The sequence below is a fragment of the Larus michahellis genome, chromosome 3 (genome assembly GCF_964199755.1).
Source record: "Larus michahellis chromosome 3, bLarMic1.1, whole genome shotgun sequence".
Classification (NCBI taxonomy): Eukaryota; Metazoa; Chordata; class Aves; order Charadriiformes; family Laridae; genus Larus; species Larus michahellis.
In genome coordinates, this window is record NC_133898.1 from 76,447,443 (window position 1) to 76,467,907 (window position 20,465).

Below are 20,465 nucleotides of genomic sequence, written 5' to 3' on the forward strand. Positions count from 1 at the left end.
CTCCACCCCACCCCCTGCTTTCACACAGATGGTGCTGCAAATCACCTCTCAACGGTCACCTGCTTGAAAGGAGAGTTTCATATGCAAAGTGCTATTCTTTGTTTAGATACGATAGCTTGCAAGACGTAAAATGAGGCAGCTATTTAAATTTGTTGTTACAGCACTTGGGCTGGGTACACAAGATTAAATAAAAAGAAAATTAGGAAGCAGATGCTTGTGGCTTAACAGAGGAATTGTGCTAAAAGATACTCTTCATTACTGGTGGATATGAGTAATTTTACTAAGGCAGCTGTTTCCTTAATCAGGAAAAACACAAACCTCTAAGATGACATCCAGATGTTTTCTGTATCGCTTCACAAAATAATGAGTTTCCATTGTATATGCCATATTTTTAATTCCATTCGTATTTACTTATGACCAATATATTTTCAAATAAATGTATCAACCCCCTTAACTGTAGAAGACCCAGAGTGCTAAATATGTGACATGCTTTGTGCTCGTGACATCCTTGCCTGGTGTTAGTCTACGAGTTGCTTTTGGGACTACAGTGTCTCTGACCAGCATCCAAGCGTTTGAATATCAGACTTGTGCAGGTTTTAGGGGCATTTGGTTTGTTGGGGATGGGAGGGGTTTTCTTGGGAAGGAGTTTTTTAGTGATAGTGTCTGTTCATATTTTAGATGTGCCATTTTATGGTGCCTTTTACAGGGCAGGACATACCATAGTGTTGATACATATATAATGGGATAACATCCTGTTCCGGTTATGTGGATATCGGGTAAAAACAGAGATTTAAAACTTCCACTTGCTCTTAGGTGTGGGCTCAATCCTCCGTCCCGGGCTGCTGACAGTTTTAATGCCTGCTAGCTTGCCATCTGCCCTTGCTAGAAACACATGCTTTATTTGACTGGAGACCTGGGATTCCAGGCTTTCTATTGCTGACAGGACGCAAGACTGGCATCTCAAATCTTTGACACCGATTTACTGACACTGAGCTGTTTCCTAATTTACTTACTTATTTATTTGGGGTGGTGTGTCATTTCACAGTCTTACAATTTGAGCGCAGCTTTTGTAGGCGCGAGCCTTGTTAGCTGTGGTTTGGGCCTCGGGAGCCAGCTGCCAGCGCACAGTCGATCTGCACCTCTGCAGCAAATCCAACCCATCACTCGCTGGGCATGCTCTGCATCACACCTCTGGAAAAATTAAGGCTGCCCTGAGTTTGGGGTGAGGAATTCTCAAAGGCTTTTATACCTAGCAAATTCCTTTTATAACAGGCAATCGTTGAAGTTTCTTTACTACATCACCACCTTTTCTTGAATTATCGCAACAGAGAGATTATTAAATGGTTGGTTCGTGAGCTTTCCGGCTACTAATGGCTTGTAGCTAAGCTTTTAATTGGGCAAGTATACATAAGCTTTAAAAAAACTAATGCTTTCTTGACATTAGTAGATAAATTAGCAGCTACTTTTTTTCTTGCAGTTTAAAAGTTCTTCCTGTTAAATAGTTCTTGTAGTTTATGTCTGTGCAAGCAGTCTTAAATACACATGAATAGGGCAAAAGGAAATAACTAAATATAACTGGAACAAAGCCTTCCTTTATGATTTTTTTTAATTATGCAGTTATTCAGCAATCCCTTCCTTCATTCCAATTTTAAAGTGCAAGTCAGATGTGTATAAGTTACTGTACATTAATATTTCTTTGGTTTATGCCTTGCCTTCTTTCTGCCAGTTTGTACCATTTATTACTGACCTTCCAAAAATAAGATTTTCAAACACAATATATCAATTTAGAAATTCTTTAGTTCAAAAACAACTGAAGTAATTACATGTGTTAGCTACTGCTGATAACTTGAGGGGTTTTGTGCTTGTTGCTACGTACATTTGGATTAAATCTGGAAATCTCTCACTAATCCAGTTACTTCCATTTGATTAAGTTCCCTACAGTCTTTTCTGCAGGGAGGGACTCTTCATGGTACTATGTGATTTCTTTGGTACAATAATCAGCTAGAAAATAAAATTAATTTTCTTGCCATCAGTGAAACCATAACAAAAAAGACTAATTGAATAAAAGAAAGGATTTTTTAATTTACGATTGGGTTGGTTTTGTTGTTTTTGTTTTGTTTTTTTTCAAAAATGTAATCTAATTTTTGTAATAACCATCTTTTTAAAGTGGATTTGCTTCTATGAGCTGGTGACCAGCGTACTGGATTATTCTGTAAATGGCAGTACAAATCTAAAAGCCTACCCGTGTTTGTTATTTCCTCAAGTTGTGAAAAAGACACGTACTGCTCTAGCAGTTTGCAGGTGAGATAGAGTTGTGGCACACAGATACCAAAAGCTGCCTGAATCTCTACAGTAAGGTTATTTGTGTACTTCTACAGTCACGATTTAAAAAAAAAAAAAGAGGAAATTTATGTGCACCTTCCTGAATCGCCACCGTCATCTTGGGTGCCAAGAGCTCTCGCAAGGTCTGAGAGCACTGATGCCTGCTGCTCTCTCCGATGTGTGCAATATAAGCTTTGGATGTCCGTGCTGAAGAGCTCACTATAAATGCTACCTCGTGGCTCTTTCAGCCTTAGGTTGGGAGAGAAACTCCTCTTTTTACTACAGGATCTGTATTTTCCAGGCTCTCTCTCTCTTCACTGAAAACCGTTTGTCTTTTAACACGTTCCAGCCCAGCGCCGGATGACGGTAGATGCTGAGCAGGATTGTGGGAATGGCTGCAGATTGTCATTATTTTTAAATTAAACGTTCCTCCGGCTTTATACAGCTGTGATATTGTTTATATGTGTGAGGGAGAGATTTCTACGAAAACTAGTGCTGCTTTGAGAATTATAATGAGAGGGGAGCATCTGCGATTATTTACCAAACTAAGTTTTGTTTAAATTTAGTCCTTTTCCTGGGATTTCTGACAACTCCTAACTCCAAGATGCCCCTGGGCTGTCCTTTGTTAACAGCTTAACTTGTGCTCCCTCTGCCGGTATCCCGATGGGATAGAAACCCGGCCAGTTGCGTTTTGCTAATCTCCAGGGAGGAGGTGACTTGTTTAAATTCTCCATAAAATAAAATGCTGCTCTGTCCAGTCAATATTCTCGTGTGAAGGTGTAACAAACCATGCTTTGTAAAGGAGCTAAAGCACAGGTTTTTGCCTTCACTTTTATGTGCTTTTATGGAAACAGTGTGGATTTAAATTTCCAGCACATCGTCAGCTCTTCACTGTCCAGGCTGACTACGCCTGGGATGCCCCATTGGTGGGTTTGGCTCAGGCAACGTTGGATACTTCAGGGTGTTTAGTGCAGAAGCACCCCCTTGCCTCTGTAGGGAAATTTCCCACATTCAGCCAAGCTTCTGAGCTCCGGGTTGGTGCAACCCCAGAAGAGCCAAGCCTGCTCCGCTCGGCCATCAGTGACCCTCTGGTCCTGGGGACTGGAGGGAGGCCTATTAGTTCCGAACAAAGTGATACAGACGGGCACAGGTGCTTTGGGTCCAACGCTATGCCTGCAAACCAGAAAGCCTTCCCAGAACTCACAGTGCTGAAGATCATGATGCTGACTCAGGTGTTGGCGTATGTAATCAGGCTGATTAGCTCTGGCTTGTCTTTGACCCCTGTAGGTGTAGCCTCAAGCGGAGCCACTTGTTTTTCATGCACTGTCCTCTTCTGTATCCCAGTAGGAAGCCATGAGGTTGGGTGCAGCCCTGGGCTGGAGGTGGGTTCATGTGTTGATGTGGCATTTCACAAGTGCTCTGCTCAGGTCTAGCGGGAGCAAGGCTTGCCCAGAGCTAGCAAGTTGCCCTTGGACCCAGGCTGTTTTCTGGGAAAAATGCTCAAAACATGCTCTTGGCACTTCTGGATCTAGATGTACAATAAATACGACTAGAGCTGTGAAGATCCTAAATGAAGTCCATTGGGCTCCTTCTGTCAGGACTGGTTACCACATTGACAAGACTCATTGCAGTGCTTGTTTCCAGAAATGTTATTAACTGTCTCCTCACCTGATAGAACAGATGATTCGTAACTGACTTATCTCAGTCAGGAGTAAGTGAGGACTAACTGAAATTAAACTCAAACCCACCTGCTAGTGTCAAGATGACAGTAACTGTGAAACCAATAATTGCTGCTAAATTAGTGCCAGCAGCTGGGTAACTTATCCAGGTGTCATGAGCGCTGAAAACATGTTATAGGAAATGATTTCAAATAATATGATACTGAAGTGTTGTGTCATTTGGTATTGGAGATAGTAGAAGAATTCAGCTTGTGGTATTTCAAGTATTCTGGTATTTTGGATGGAACACCACAATTTTTGTAGCGTTTCTAATCTTTCATTGTAAAAATAAAACAAACGGAAGCATAGCAGAAATATTGTATTGTCTTTCAGGGAAGAAGGTATTGGAACAAGTTCTTCTAAGGAAGTTCCCTTTTGTTAGCAGATCACTTTAAACCTAAATCAACATTTGTTACACTGAAAGGATTTCTACTCAGTGTTCTGAAGAGCAGCAAAGCGGCCTGTCCCTGTTCATTTTTCTGCTCTCGTTTTCTGCTTTTGCACTGAAATATTAATTCCTTACCCTACTGGGAAAGGCAGTCAGGTACAGGAAAGCAAGCAATAAATCTTACTTAGTGGCTTGTCAGTTTCTATCTGTAAATAAAAACCAAAAATGAAACATGCTTAATTTGACAGTATTAGAAATGTGGAGAAAATGTCTTTGTCAATTGAAAAAAAAAAAAAAAAAGTAAAAAATAGGATTGTTTCCTCCAGTGTTAAAATTTAACTTCTGAATTCCCTCGTCTGGAGGACTTCTTAAGGCAGAATTCTGGCTGTTCTTTAATTTATTATATTGTACCACGTTATGGTCTTTTCTGATTAGACATGCGTCATACGCAATTCTAAGATATTTCTTTGTTTCCTGTGTTTTCTTTTCTTCCTGATTAGCAACAGCAATTAAATCTATTATGAGGTAGTCTAACATTTTCAAAGGGGTTTGTCATTGAAGCCAGAGGAAACATTTTTGTTTATCCAGAGGAGATAACATTCTTGCACTATAATGAAAGCCAGTGCTTACCAGATGATAGCTCTGGTCTTAGCCCTGCAGTTGCTTCTTTGCAGGCAGATCCTCATTTCTCTGTGGGAACACTGTTTTCCCTAATGAGATTTGATCATGGGCACAAGAGTCTGCAAAATCTGATTGATTGTAGGACTCGGTCTTCTAACACGAGCAACACAGTTCTGGGTGTATGACCTCTTTTAACAATGTCTTTTAGAAGAAAAAGACTTCTTCTCTAAAGCCATTTAAAAAAAAATAATGACGAAACACACTTTTGATGTCTGCATGCCACAAGGTTGTGTAGAGAAATGCGAGTAGCTGCTTTAAATTAAGTGGGTACTTGGAAACTTGGTTCATTAAATTCACAACTTCTTTTTCATCCGTCTCTGTATCCTAATTCACATCCAAAACCTCTACATTTGCATCAGGGGCACAAAGTAAGCAGAACCTAAAAAAAACCCCATACCCAAACTGTTTTTCTAGTAGTGCTTCGCTGAATTAAGGAAATTTTTATTAGAAAAAAAATTACTGTGGGAAATCTGCCAATGGAAGTACTGTATAGGTAAATGTGGTTACTTTCCTTACCCTTTTCAGTGACAGTGCTAGCAGTCCTACTAGAGTGAAAGGTACAGATTGAATGACTTTTGGTATTGGGAATCACAGTGTGCATAGGTACGGTGCTGTGCAAGAGCACGCCTCCTAGCAGCTTGTGCAGTGGTTGTGTGGTAGGGGACATTCCCTTAGTTTGTTCTCTCTTACGAAGACCACAAATACTTAACACGGATTGAAAAAAATAATTAAGAATACCGAATGGAGTGAGAAAAATAGCGTTTTGCTCCTTGGCTTGGTATGTGTGTTGCCTGTGGAATCGACAGAGTAACAGGAAAGCCGAGCGTGCGCAGCAGTGAGGTGGATTTCTTGGTTACGTATTACAGGTTACTCAAGATGTTCTTCGAAGAATTGCTGGCTTGGTGTAATGGTGGTGGTTGGAGTGACTTTTGTGTTTGTAAGGCACTTGAGACTGGTAACTCAAAGGACAGTGAAGGTGCTGCTTTACTGAGTATTGAGCTAATTTTAACTAACAATTCATAGCCTACTAATATAAACAGAGATCTCCATAGAAAATGTAGTAACTCTGTCTTCTGTATAATCTATTATACGACTATAGTAAGTGTCTAATTTGCTGTAGTGCTAATTTTAATTATCAGTAGGACTGCAGAGTGTGAAGGAGTCCGTGTACTTATTTCACAGAGGAGTCCTATTTACGCAGGACCTTCCAACAGTGAGAATCAGTATCATACTAGTTTGTTAGAGATCTTACCTAAGCCTTTTAAAAAACATTAATAATACTTTGAGTTTAAAAAGAAGGATTATCTCACATCCAGTATCTGTCTTCTGGTAAAAATTAGGTTTGAGAGAAATGTTTGAGAAAGCATTTAATATCCTACCTAACTTGGTAGAGTTACACACCGATCATGTATTTCTGACTGGTTTCAATTACCATTTTCTTTCCTGAATCACAGTGCTTCAATTAGATACTACACTACAATGAAGAAAATTATTCTATCTGAGTTAAATATTAATACCATTTTTAGTGGTTTGGTTGCTTTTTAGAGGTAGCTATAGTACTTTTCCTCTGAATCCTCAATTTAAAAGAAGGGATGGATGACAGTGTGGCTTAGTCATTGCATCATCTGATGAAGGGACAGGTGATATGTCAGGTAGATAACTCCACAGCCCCTCTTCCTTAAAAAGTTTGCAGTCTAGATATGATACAGCAGCGGAGCAAGTCATGGAGGTCTTGGGAGTAGTTTGTAGACTTTTAGAACTAACATGAGAACTAATGTGGAGTGAAGGGTGGGTGCAGGCATGGGACTGTGACAGCTTCTGCCTGGTGTGATCCAGTCGGAGTACTTCGTGCGAGTAAGGCTTCATTACTGCTGGCTGAGCATCCATAAAGAGAGGCCAGGAAAAGTCCCCAAGCCTCTCAAGATAACCACTGGGATGGGAAATTCTGCTGTGGATCTTTTCCTTTATTATATATAATGTGTCTCGGTTTTGTGCTCTGTCATTTCTGCCTTTACTCTGTGCATCTCAGTAATGGCTGTCATACTTTGTGCTTACCAAAAAATGACTTTGCTGAGTGATAGTGGGGAGAGATTAGGGCCTGGCAAAAAGTTGAAATTCATGTCAGCAATAGAGATATTAAGTAAAAGTTTCTATTGTTTCTTTGCTTCTATTATCTGAACAAATATCTTACCCTCTACAATATTTATTTCTTGTCCAACATTAGAAGTTTCTGCAAAAGAAAAATACGCTGAGCATTGCGGACAGTGTGCGCAATAATCACAACCCCTGCTTTTCCTAATGTTATTTTTTAACTGTTAAAGCTGCAAATTGAAAAATAAAGTGGTTCCTTTGTTAATCTTCACCCTTTCACCCTTGCTTTCAGAGCATAATTTTGCTGAGTGAAGTTGCTATTTATTGTGTTCAGTCATTCAGTGTTTTATTCTTGTCGTTCTTGCCGATGCTGTTCTACTTAATAGATAGTGATTTAGCAGTCAGTTGTTCAGCCATGTTAAATTAGCCCTAGAGATAAAATTGGATAATGTCCATAGTTGATTTTTTTTTTTAAAAAACTTTGGAAGGGGAAGGAAAATCACTAGCATGCATTAATAATAATCTGTTGAAATTCTCTTGTAAACAAGAAGTGCATCTTCACCTCAAGACTTGTTCCAAAATTGTATGATGGTTTGAAAATATTTTTTCTTTTAAATTCTCTGTTCCTAGTTGCCTACTAGGAAAATTGTTTACTACATTGGCAGAGGTGTATTTTGGACAAGAAAGAAGTTAGAACGCCTGGCTTTGCTGTGTGTTCTGATGTTGGTGTTGAGAGCACTATCCTTGCCAGAAGTGAATTACATTTTCCTTGCGTATCTGTATATGGAACAGTATTTCCGTACTGCTTTGTATCGGATGTGTTTGTTTTTTCATAACCATTATTTTTTACTTCATTTCCATAAAGTAGGCAATTTTATTTTGAAAGAAAGCAGGTTGTTAATTTATAAAAGAAATACAATAGAATTTAAAAAAATATGTGAGTTGGTAGAAATATTTGAAAGCAAAACATTATTGCTGTACATCAAAATCTTAATTAAGACACTAAAATGTTACTTTTTTGTCCAGAAACAAATATTGTAAAAGACCTCTTTCTGAGCTTGCACGTAATCTTTTTAATGATGAAGGATTAACACAGCCTGTAAGGTACAGCAGTTATTGAGCCTTGCTGCCACTGCTATGCTTAAATATGTATGTGCTTTTTGAAAGGGAGATGTCCTTGAGTACATATGGCACCTTTAGCCACATTTCATAACATAAAATATCCACCCCCTTTTACATGTGGCAAAAGATAGGGTTTTACATTGCACAGCAGAAGCTTCTACAGAAATTTGGGGTCCCTGTGCGCCCATTGCTTGTGAGGGTCATTGTAACCTCTCTCCTGTTTGTACGTCAGTGTTTCAGGGCAGAGGTGCTAAGGTAAGCGGGTGAGTTGATCGCACTATATGTTGTGACAGGCTGAAAGAGCAAAGCATAGGTTTGGGTTCAGCAGACCAAAGTGGAAAAATGTGGCTGCGTAGTGTGACGAGAGCTCCTGGTGGGGTTACTGCCACTTGCTCCTCTCAAGGAAGTCTATTAAGAGATAATTATGTTCTGCACCAACTGTTTCTCAGTGTCCCTCAAGGTTTTAACCCTTGGGGAGACTGAATTATGTACTGGATGAAGACCAAAAATCCATAACCAGTTCTCAGCAATTGGTACACAAAATTGATACACAACCAGTAAACCAGAAAGTCAGAAATAACGTTGATTATGAAGGGATTTCCAAGCAAATTATTTTCCCTGTTGCCTTGCTTCAAGATTCTCCCAGCACTCACTTGCAATCCACTCAAAAACATTTTCTCACTCCAGCTATAACTTGACTTCAAATTACTTAACCTCCCTCAAAATATCTTGTACTGTAATTGTAAATCTTGGACTGTTGTCAGAGAAATCTTGAGATCTGTGTCATACAAAGAGACTGTGGGGTAATCTGGAGCTTCTTTGTGGTAATGTGATTATCCCAGAGTTTCATATTCTCTCCTGATCACATATCTTTCAATAATAAAAACCTTTCCTCAAAGTGGCTTTTAGAAAGTGGGGATTTTATAAATTGTATTTTGCTTGTGTGGGAAGAAATTTCTTCACTACCTTGTTTTGACCAGCAAATGTCTTTATTTATGTATTCACGTAAACACATATGCATTTTTTTTCCTTCTCTGAAAATTTGCTGTACTGTACTTGGTTACACCGCAGGATGGATCAGACGTATGAGTTGATTTCTAATACATAAATAAATAAAAATTCATCATAAATATGCCTGAGGGGAAAAAAAAATGAATTGAAGGGAGCCATTATTAGAAAGAGAGAGCGATGAAGGTGACTTTGCTATTTTGGCTACTACACCTGGGATAATCCCTTTCAGTGTTGTGCAGAATCCCAGTGTAATTCCAAGTAAATAGGCCTTGAACATCCACATATTGAAATCTCTAAATAGGTTTCTATATTTAAGTTGGAACAATATTGCTTCTAATTAAAAACTCTCTTATTAGAGCAGTCAGTGCTCGAAAAGTCAGGTTAATGTAACCTGGGTTGAGCTGGCACTTGAAGGACAGCAAAATCCTTCTAGCTTTGTAACTATTACTCTGCACGTAAATCTTCCTGCTGTTAAACTCTTTAGATGCTAAAGACCATTTAAGTCTCAGTTATCTGTAGTGTTATATTCCAATTTTTTGATTAATCATGGCATTGATACCCATTTGGGTATAAGCCAGCTGAGTCTGTAAGACTGTGGTGCTGCAAAAGTACAATTTTTCTTTTTTATTTTGTTGTGTTGTTTTGTTTTGGAGAAGGGGAGGGGAGGGGATTGATTTTGCCGCAGATAGTGCATATTGGCCATGCAGCACATTGGCAGAAGGGCAGGCACACGGTGATCCAGCCTGGTTTCCCAAGGCACGCTGGGCCACCAATAATAAACCTCACGCAGAGCAAAGGCGGTGTTCCTGTGGCCACATCCCCACCACTTGGGGAGGACGTGTCCCTTGGGGCAGGGAGCTGCCTGCCAGCCAGCCTGGATCCAGCAGCGCCCGGATGATGGTCTCCATCCCTGACCCCAGAGCACCTGGCAGGCACGGCGGGGAGTGCACAGGCAGCTCTGCGCACACAGGAGTGCGTCTGGCCGCGCTGATGTCTCTGGCTTGACGCCAGTCGTGCCAGATGCAGGTCATCTGGGCATCGTCATCGCATGATCCTGCTGTGTGAGTTCTCTCACGTCACTGTGGGTGATGGAAAATGGGTTGTGCTACTTCGTTCCTTCGACGTCACTCTGAAGGACACTTCATTGTGCTGAGATGACACACTATACGCACAATAACGATATTATCTAAATTAATTTAGTGGGATAACACTGCATTTTCCAACACTTTGTTTCTTCTTAACTTCCAGGTTTTCCGAAAAAAGGCAGTGGAGCTTGGAGAGAAATTACTACCTGCTTTCAACACTCCCACTGGGATACCTTGGGCATTGCTTAATATTAAGAGGTAAAACAACTGCTTTTTGGTGACTACAGCATATAAAAAGTTATGTTGAAACCATCTTTGTCATAGGACTACTACAACTGCTGCACAATTTTTGTCTTTCCAGCTAGGTAAAAGTTGACATGAGATACTTGGTTCTGCAGTTTAAATTAGGAAATTTAAGTAGATATATGTTTTACGCACTAGAATACATATAGAAATACATTCATGCACCTCAGAACTGGCTGGTTTTTGGTCAGTTAGTATGTCGCTAATCACTTTTCCTGAAGTCCTTCATTTCTTTTAGGGCTGTCATACATAGGGTAAGGGCCAAAGGACATCTGCTACTCTGAAAGGGTAAATTTTCCTGCCGCTTTGTACTCATATTCTTACCTGTTCTCAAACGTGATGTCAGCATTCCGAGAAACAAGAGTAATACCTGCTACAAGTGACTCGCTGTTTTGCACCCTCTCCCGAGGAGTGGTTGTGCTTTGAAGACAGGTGCGTGGTTGCTGTAGGAGATGCTCTCCTGGAGTCACTCTGGCCTCCAGTATCTGACTCCAGGCAGATCTCAGCAATTCTTTGCACTGTCTGGGGAAGAATATTGAAAGTTACACCTGGGCGGTATAGCTGTGTATTGGCAAGGACACATCAGCTTTCTTCATCCTGCGGATAAACCCCAGCACCACCTAGCACGCAAAAGGGAAACAAGGAGAATTTCACATGTGTGTGTGTGTTGGTGTCATGTTGTGGTTCTTTGCCTGATTCCCTCCTTGACAGTCAGCGTCTCCCACTGTTGTCTGCTTGATCTGTATTTATGGGTACATCTTTTCCCCAGAGCGGGACATACACAGGTGCGCTTCCTTGGTTGGCTGTGTTTGCTTCAGTCTTCCCAGTAAACTGCTCAGAGCCAGACCTACAGAGCCCCCTGGTACGTCAGTTCAGACAGGTTTATCTTCTGCCTCCCTTTCAAACACAAGTGAGGTGGGAGGCAAAAAGCACCTCTGTGTGCAGGAGAGGGAGGAAATTCACGCCTCCTGAACTTTCTCGTCGTTGACGGGCCTGATTAACTTCTGCCTGGTGATGATCCTTGGACTTTGACTGGTTGGTTACATGCACGCTAATGATCTCTTCTCAACAGACTGTAACAACTTCTGCACAAGTTCAGTAGCACAACAGCTGGAGGTTTGTTAGTTATTTGTTTTTTAAGCTGTTACAAAACCTTATGTTATATGGAACCCTATTCTAAACCTACGTAGTAGAAGCTACGTATTCTAAACCCTATATAGTATGTGTTAAACGTATTTGAGGTATTTAGGCTAAAAATTTGTCTTATATGTAGCCCTTATCTAAATCTGTGCTTCTCTACTAAATATATCAATGGTTTATGCAACTAGTGCAAATTCTGTGTTTGGTCTTTATGGTTTTGTCATAGAACCATCTAGGTTGGAAGGGACCTTCAAGATCGTCGAGTCCAACCATCAACCTAACACTGCCAAAACCACCACTAGACTATGTCCCTAAGCACCACATCTACCCATCTTTTAAATACCTCCAGGGATGACGATTCCACCACGTCCCTGGGCAGCCTGTTGCAATGTTTGATAACCCTTTTGGTGAAGAAATTTTTTCTAATACCAAGTCTAAACCTCCCCCGGTGCAACTTGAGGCCATTTCCTCTTGACCTATCACTTGTTACTTGGGAGAAGAGGTCAACTCCGACCTCTCTACAACCTCCTTTCCGGTAGTTGTAAAAAGCGATAAGGTCTTCCCTCAGCCTCCTTTTCTCCAGGCCAAACAACCCCAGCTCTCTCACCTGCTTCTCATAAGACTTGTGCTCTAGAGCCTTCACCAGCTTCATTGCCCTTCTCTGGACACACTCCTGCACCTCAGTGTCTTTCCTGTAGTGAGGGGCCCAAAACTGAACACAGTAACAACTGCTGTGGTGCACTACAAACGTCAGCCACAGCCACTACAAGGCGGTGAGGCAAAAAGGATTCATTGCATATCTGGCACTGAAGTGAAAGAGGATCTTTGCTGAGATAACTTTCTTTAGTATGGCAGAAAAAGTTACATTAAAAGCTGGGTTCTTGGTTATTTATTCTGAATCCTTGCACATCTGCCTAGATTTGACCTTCAGTAGATGACTCTTCCATAATACTGTGCATAAACAAATAACGCTGTCATCCAGGCTTAGGAAATGCTAAGCCACTGAAGCCTGCATATGTTACAGATCTAATACGCCTCATTTCTGATCAGTATTTTATTTGATTTTATTTTGATTTATGCTTCAAATTGGCAAACACTCACAATAGATTGTGGGTGTCTGGTTATTTTTAAATTACTATTTTTGGATTAACAGATGAGCTGGATGTTTGTTTCACTATGCAAATGTTCTTCATAAAATAGTTTGTTTTCTCTGCTCGTCCTGTATAATCAAAGCCAGACTTGCTCTGTCCTCGAGTGCCTCTGTGTGTAAACTTCTATATGTACTTTTGTCGGAGTGTGTCCTTACATACCAAAGGCATCCACCTGAAGTCTTGTACTCTTTTTCTTCTCCATTGTTTTTCTTCTCCATTGTTTTTCTTCATCCTGCGTCTTTCCTCACAACTTAATGTCCATGGGACATTTACTGCCTTATTTGTGGAACCCTAATTATGGAATATATTAAAAAGTACGCTGTACTATTCTTCAGCTAAAACTATTAGCCAGTTCTCAAGTGTATTTGTTTGTAAAATTTCCTTTTGTCTCCGAAGTACATTTTAAGTATAGATTGGTCGTTTGTACTGGGATTTCCTTTTCTCTCTTTCTAAAAGTTTCAGTTGCATTTCCATATTTCTGATGTTCTTTATATTGCTCTGTATCTTCAGTTCATCTTCAGCATCTGTTTTTCACTTCTCCTTATGCTGCCAAATCTGAAGTTCCTGTTATGGCTCAGCACTGCTGTATAGCCGTTGTTGAGTATTCTGGCTGAAAACACTGGTATAAAAAGAGAGGCTAGAGAAGGGAAATGTGTATAAAGCAGTGGTGGCTTGGCAGATAGGCTTGAGTCTTCTTTTTGGGGACAAGGAACACAAGCTGGCAATGCCACTTTTATTTATTTACTTATTTATTTTCCTCCCTCACCCAAATCCTTTGTTTAGATATTTCGTCTTCAGTACTTGTAAAAAACCAACTATAACAGCTACTTAAAATACCACTAGTTCATGATCCTTTTTTTTTCTTCTCAGTGAGCCGTGACAATCTGAATTCTTCTTGTTAAAATTTTCATTTCCCTTTCTCTCCAAAATCTTCAAGCAATTTATGACTGAGCAATCAGATTGCTTGTGTATTTCTGCAATATGCCTCTCGGATTTATAGAAATAAAAAAATAATCTGAAATTATAACTCTAAAATCATAACTCTCTTAGTGAGCTAAATAATCTTAACAAATACCTAGCTTGCATCATGTTCACAAGATCAAGTAACCTTTTTAATGTATCTATTTAAATATTTTTACCCATGTAACTATTAAAAAGGAAGCTGTATGGAGCTTGTGTTTATGGGATGACGCCCAGCTGTGAAATACAGGGAAGAACCCAGATTGTTGTTAGTCTATTGGATCAGTCAGGAATAAACTTCTTCTGAGTATAAGATTCTGCACATTATTTTTTCTCTTTTGGGTGGAAATTGTCTTTATGTCACTTTTTCCCCCTTTGAAAGCAGACCTGTATAATTTTTTAGTCACTATTAGTTCCAATATGACCACGTTACTACTTTCTAAGAAGCAACCCAGAAGCATTCTTATATGAAAGAATATATTTTCCATAAAATGTTTGTTCTCTATACATTGACCAGTTGAATTGTTGTTTTAAGGTTATTTATTATCGCTTGTGTGCTACTATGTAGTAATACTGTTAGACATTAAGGTGCCTGGCTTTTTATGAAAAATCAATGTATCATATAACCTCTAAGTGCATCGGAAACTTTAGAAAATAGTTATGCCTTACCTTAATGAAAAAATTTTTGATGGCTAAAATAACGTTTTTATTTCTGGAACCAGAAAAAAACAGAAGTGGGGTTTTTTTGGGTGTCCAGCCTGTTTGCAAATGCTGTTGTGGCTAAGGGGGATGCTGTGCTTGTTCCACTGGCTCCGTGACAGAAGTAAATAATGTAAGCATTTATGGATATAGGGACCATGGGAAGTTCTGTATAGAAGGAAAAGCTATGAGGTATGGGTGGAGTGGATCAGAGCAGGGAAGCGTAACAAGTCAAAAAGGAGGAGTTTGAAATGAATTTGGTTAATTTGTATTAAAATCAAACCACAGGGAGTGATAACATTTACTCAATATAAACATAAAATGTTTACTGTGTCAGATGTCAGCCTAGGGTTTTTTGCCTTTATATGTTAGCACTGATTATACATAAATGGTGGACTTGAGTTGAATTCAATATTACATATTTTAGGAATGAGATAGCAGAGGAATTGCTAAATTGTTTGAACAAAGTAGTTACTCACTTGTAGGCAACAGGATGGAAGTGACGAAGCTACAATATTTATGCTATTGGGATGTTGTCAGCATGATTTTAAAGCACGGTCCTCTTTTGATGTTTTTTTTTAATTGTTGTTTTTTAAAATGATCACGTTTTGTACAGAATACTTAAGTTATGTCACAGGCCTTTCCAGGCCTCAAAGAGTTCAAGGTTTGAACAAAAGTTTTTCAGAGCTACTGAGCCCTCAGAGCCACTGCGTGGATTCAAAACAAGAAAATACACCCACACACAGCTTCAAAAAATCTTTTTTTCTCTCACGTTAGTCGAAAAAAAGAAAATAACAAGGAAAAATATGCCCATAATTTTATATTTTGAATGCTTTAGGTTTTACCACCAGCTGAGATTCCTGTTCCATGACAGTCGCGCTGAGCATGATGGCTCCCCACACACACACACTAGTCTGGCTTGTCCAACAGAGCCTGGCAGCTTCCGCAAGGGATTTTATGCTAAAATGCCACAGTGTCTGCCAGGGCGACACAGGCACAAGTGTTGTTGTCTCCTGGGGCACATGGTCTGGTATTTCAGAGTACTGGCAGTACTTTAGGTTGCAGGCATTTGAAGGAGCTTATCTGTCAGCACCTTCTGCCTAGGAGGAAATGTGACTGATAAATCAACCACTGAGGTATGAAATGTTGATCTTCAGACAACAGGAGTTGCTTGAAAATATTTTAAAGTTTCAAAGTAATTCCTCATTTCAGAACGTGTTCAAGGTCACATGTGCCTAAATCACTTGAGGAATAGATGGCCTTCAAAATGTCTTTAGTGTCCTACCTCATGAAAAGAACTCTAGTATTCTTAAGAAAAGATGTAGATTTTAGTGTATGACAGAACAGTTCTCTGAGTTCTGGGACTTCTTCTAAAACGTTATAATCAATGCACTTAAGGGTATATTTCTTTATCACTTGTAAAGGAATCTTAATGCTTTGGGAAAGTTTGAAAATAAAAAGAAGAATGGATCCAAACACGTAAATTCAGTAAACCTTTTGGACATCTTAATTCCCCTGCTTACACTATCAGAAATGCCTGAAATGTGAATGTTGCATTATTTTGCAAAATTTTCCTGAGCATCAACTTGTCTCTATGGTATTATTTTCTGTAACAGAATTAGTGATTCGTGCTTTTACTTATTCTAATGACTCAAAAAGCACTGTCTTGCGGAGATTCAGTCAGAATGGCTAATTTAAGTTTTATGGTTTGCACTATTAACTTTAGTGTCTAAATTAAAAAAAAAAACAAAACAAAAACAAAAACAAAAAAAACCCAAGAAACTACAGAGTTAAATAAAGCTTATTTTTCAAATCTGGCTATCTTTGGCAAAGATAAACCTGTTTTTTAAAGGGGTCATAAAGAGGAAAGGCTTACATAGTCTGCAGTTTGTCATTGTAGGACCATGCAGAAGTTGTGTTTACATGGGGTCTTTAATTTTAACCTTTCTGTCTAATTTAGGCATAATTTTAGAGGAAGGAATCAAAACTATCTTAGAAAAAAAAGGAAAAAGTAGTGTAGTTTGCATGCTTAATAAAGACTTTGTATGTGTGGTTTTGGCAAATGCTCCACCCACCGATGTCATAAAGTGGAAATAGTAGCAAAAAGGATTTGGATATTGAGTTAAAGACAGAGATTTCCCCTGTAGCAAAACAGGCCAACTGAAACCAGACTTTATCCTTCAGACATTTGGATCACAGTATGGGTTTGTATTACCCCTGGATGCAGAGATAAATCCTAGCTGAAATTAACCTATCTGAAAATTATTTGTCTGGTGTTAAACACACATTTTGGGATAGAATGATTTGCCTTCTAGGGATACTGATCTCTTTCCATTTGCTAAAGAAGACCTTAGGCAAGTAATTGTAAGAACTAACTTTTTGAATTGGGGATTCCTAATTTATAAGTAACCAGTGACAAGGATGATTTCAGCAAATCTGAACATCTTTTGTGCACTGCCATTTTGGGTGCTGGTTAACCCACTGATTCATTGCGTGATTCACAAACAACTTTACATTTCTTCAGTCAGTACTGGATGCAAAACAAACTTGGAAAATTGGTTTTGTGTTGGGGACATGTTGATATCACGATGTTATATGCCATCCAATTAGCAATTTCATTATTTCAGAACGTCACAGTAAGCAAATTGCTTGCCATGTCTGTGTCTTATTTGAAACGAGTAGCCTGTTCTGCATTGCATGACAAGTGCTTTATATTCAACAAGAATCAAATGAACTATTGTAAAATTATAGTTCATTTAAAAAGAACTAACTGCTTTCCTTTTTTCCTTTGGGTTTCTATAAATAATTTTTTCATGGTCACATAAAATTAAAAAATTGGTCTGAGAGTGTTACTAAAATTAAGATTTTCTGATTGTAGGTATCAGTACACATCAGTGCAATTTTCAGGATAGATATTTTTAACTCATCATGGTGTCTGATTTGCTATTGAGCGATGCAAAAAATCTTGTTTTAAAAATATCTGAAAAATTCCATGAGATAGTTCAAGGAACATATCTGGTTGGGTGGAGGGGGGGGAAGGGAGGGAATCCAAGAAAAATATTATTTTGGTGATAGCCCGTAATGTTAAGCTGTATTATTCAAACAGCAGCTTCAATTCAATATTGTAACGCTGAATTTGTGTGGGAGGCTGCCCTCTGGCAATAACGCTGAAAGGATTTGGGACCTATTATTGCTACTGCAAAATATCTTTCTCAGTTCAAGTGCTTTCTTTATCCCCAAAGGAAAGAGATTCTGGTCCCAAATTCTAGGTTTAAACACTAACTCTTTGCCCCAAGTTTACTAGTGCGCTATAATAGAGTACGAATATTTACAAGTTCATAATTATCATACTTCTTGTCTGTGTAAAACCCTATGTGAGTATTAGTAATGTGATTCCTCAGCATAAAATGTATGATTGCAAACACTTTATAGATCTCTGTGGTGATAACAATAGATAGTGTTCTTTAATAAAACATAAGAAGCTTTGTGCCAGACAGTCCCACAGAAGCCAGCTGGTTACAGGAGGGTCTTGGTCTTCATCGTTTTTTTCCCCCTCCACAGCAGACACTGACTTCAGGGTTATCAAAACCTTCCCCAGCTATCACAAATTTTTGTTTTGATGGCTTAAAAAGGATGGAAAATGGCTTTTCTTTGTGTGTCAATTATAAAGAAGACATTAAATTTTTCTCTGCTGGAAAAGGGTGGGACTTGAGTCATGGTCGCCTATGGTATGTACCAATAGGTGACATGTACCAACCAGGTACTTAAAATTTTCTACTAGTCCCTAGAGTACTAGACCCTCATTGGAACACAGTGACATTGGGTGGATAGTGACTAGTGTGAGAAAGTTGCATCAGATCCTCAGTCTGCTTCCTGATAGTTAAAACTGCTCTTGTTCCCCGAAGAAATCTGCCTGCAAGATTTGGAATTGCATTTATTGAAAATAGGATTTCATAAATTAGTATATAGACGTTGAGTTGCTTGTGCTCTTGCTTTAGCTGGGTAACTGCTGCTGTTGCTTCAATATTGGCAGATAATTAGGAGTTATCTGTATGATGTACTTTCCCGCTGACTAGGAAATGCATGGGAACCCTTAGTATTGAGCTGCCAAATGTATTGGAGAGTTGGAGTTATACATCAAGATGCGCAGGATGAGACTCAGTTCAAGAGGAGACACGTTTTTATGTTGTGCCGGCGCAGCAGGTACTAGCTCCCGTTATGGTCATTAGGGAGCCAGGCACTAGGAAGCAGCTCGAGGAGTCATTGTCCTGCCCTGAAATAATTGCCCAGTGCCTGACCCACTCAGCTGCCCTTCCTTGACCGTATTGACTGTGCTGGGAGTTCCGACACCTGAGTGTAGGCACATTAATCTTTGCACTGGTTAAAGATCATTTCCCTTTCAATTGCTTGTATGTCCTAATTTTAACCTGCGTCCAGTAAATTATAATCTTGTAATAGATGAAATGTGACTGTTGGAAGAGGCTTCCTTCAGAGGGGGATGGAATCAGACTTCAGGTTTCATTAAATAAATAAAATGAGCACAAGCACTTCTTGGTCACTTCTGCCACAATTCAAGTCATGTCAGGGAAACACTTCATTTAAAAATAATAGTTGCGTTAGGATAGTTTCTCCTAAGAATTTTCTAAATAAGAAATTGTGAAGAGACTTCTGAATTATTCACTTTGTGTATTTGATACAGTGTATGGACATTTGAGGGATTTTGCCTGCAAAATCCATCACTCCGTATTTCATTAGGGAACTCTTTAAATGGCCATGAGAAGGGGAGAGGGGGCATTTACTAAGTGTTTTGCTTGCATATTTTAGCTTGAATTGCTTTAATACTTCTGCCTGGATAAATTCTAAAATTGAGCACATCATTCCTAAAAATAGTAATTTCAAAACAGAAAGGTGGTGATTATTTGCTTTTCCTGCTCTAGTTTAAGCATCTTTATGATGTGGTGGATAGTAAGGATTGAGATCTACCAAGCCCTATACTTTGACTGTCTGACTAAATTGTTGGTGATAATATGTATAAGGGTATGGGACCTGTTCGACATTACAAGACTGGAGGAACAAGATTTTTACCTAGTGTCAAAAGTAAGGACTATTTTAGATTCTAAAATAAGCACTAGTTTAAATAGGTGACTACAGTTAATCTGTATTCTTGTCCTAACATAACGCATGTGAAGAAGAGTTGATAACTACATTCTTTCAGAAATCATTATTGAGAAGAGATTCTACTGCCTCTTCACAGAGGACTATTTTTTTTTTCCTCACTAAAAAGACATTTTTCCCTTCAATATTTCTTTAAGTACGTTAACCTTTTTGAGATATCTTTCATTATAGATATGCACACACACATATATGCAGAGTGTGCGTGTGTATATATATATACATATATATATGTAAATCTTTATTTATCACTGCATGGCTTCTTATTGCTGCTGATTCAAGAGGATCCTCTCCTTAACCTCTTCCAAACTGTAACCTCCCAGGTGGGCAGCTGAAACCCTACCTGTAACTGATGCGGTTACAATGCATAATGTATATCACAAATAACTATTTCACCCGAATGTTAAACTTTTCTTTATAGTACTTCATAACCCTATTAATACTGTGAAACTTGAATTTTGTGGTTTTTAGTTTCTTTATGACAATGCTGATGGGTGTTTTTTATGCTATTTTTGTAAGCATGTTTAATTTTAAGCTGACTAGTTATAAATGCCTGTGACATCATTTGTTCTTCTGAAATTCGTGGCATATCCGTTTTCATGGATACATCAGATAGAAACTT

The 20,465-nt window shown here is 39.0% G+C and overlaps 1 protein-coding gene across 1 annotated transcript in view; it reads left to right on the forward strand.

The window, feature by feature from the left end:
• MAN1A1 (mannosidase alpha class 1A member 1) overlaps positions 1 to 20,465 on the forward strand; it is a 154,545-nt gene that overhangs the window by 77,884 nt on the left and 56,196 nt on the right. Inside the window, exon 5 of the mRNA XM_074580858.1 lies at positions 10,582 to 10,676. Within this exon, the coding sequence (XP_074436959.1) occupies positions 10,582 to 10,676 (95 nt within the window). The remainder of the gene's footprint in view (positions 1 to 10,581; positions 10,677 to 20,465) is intronic.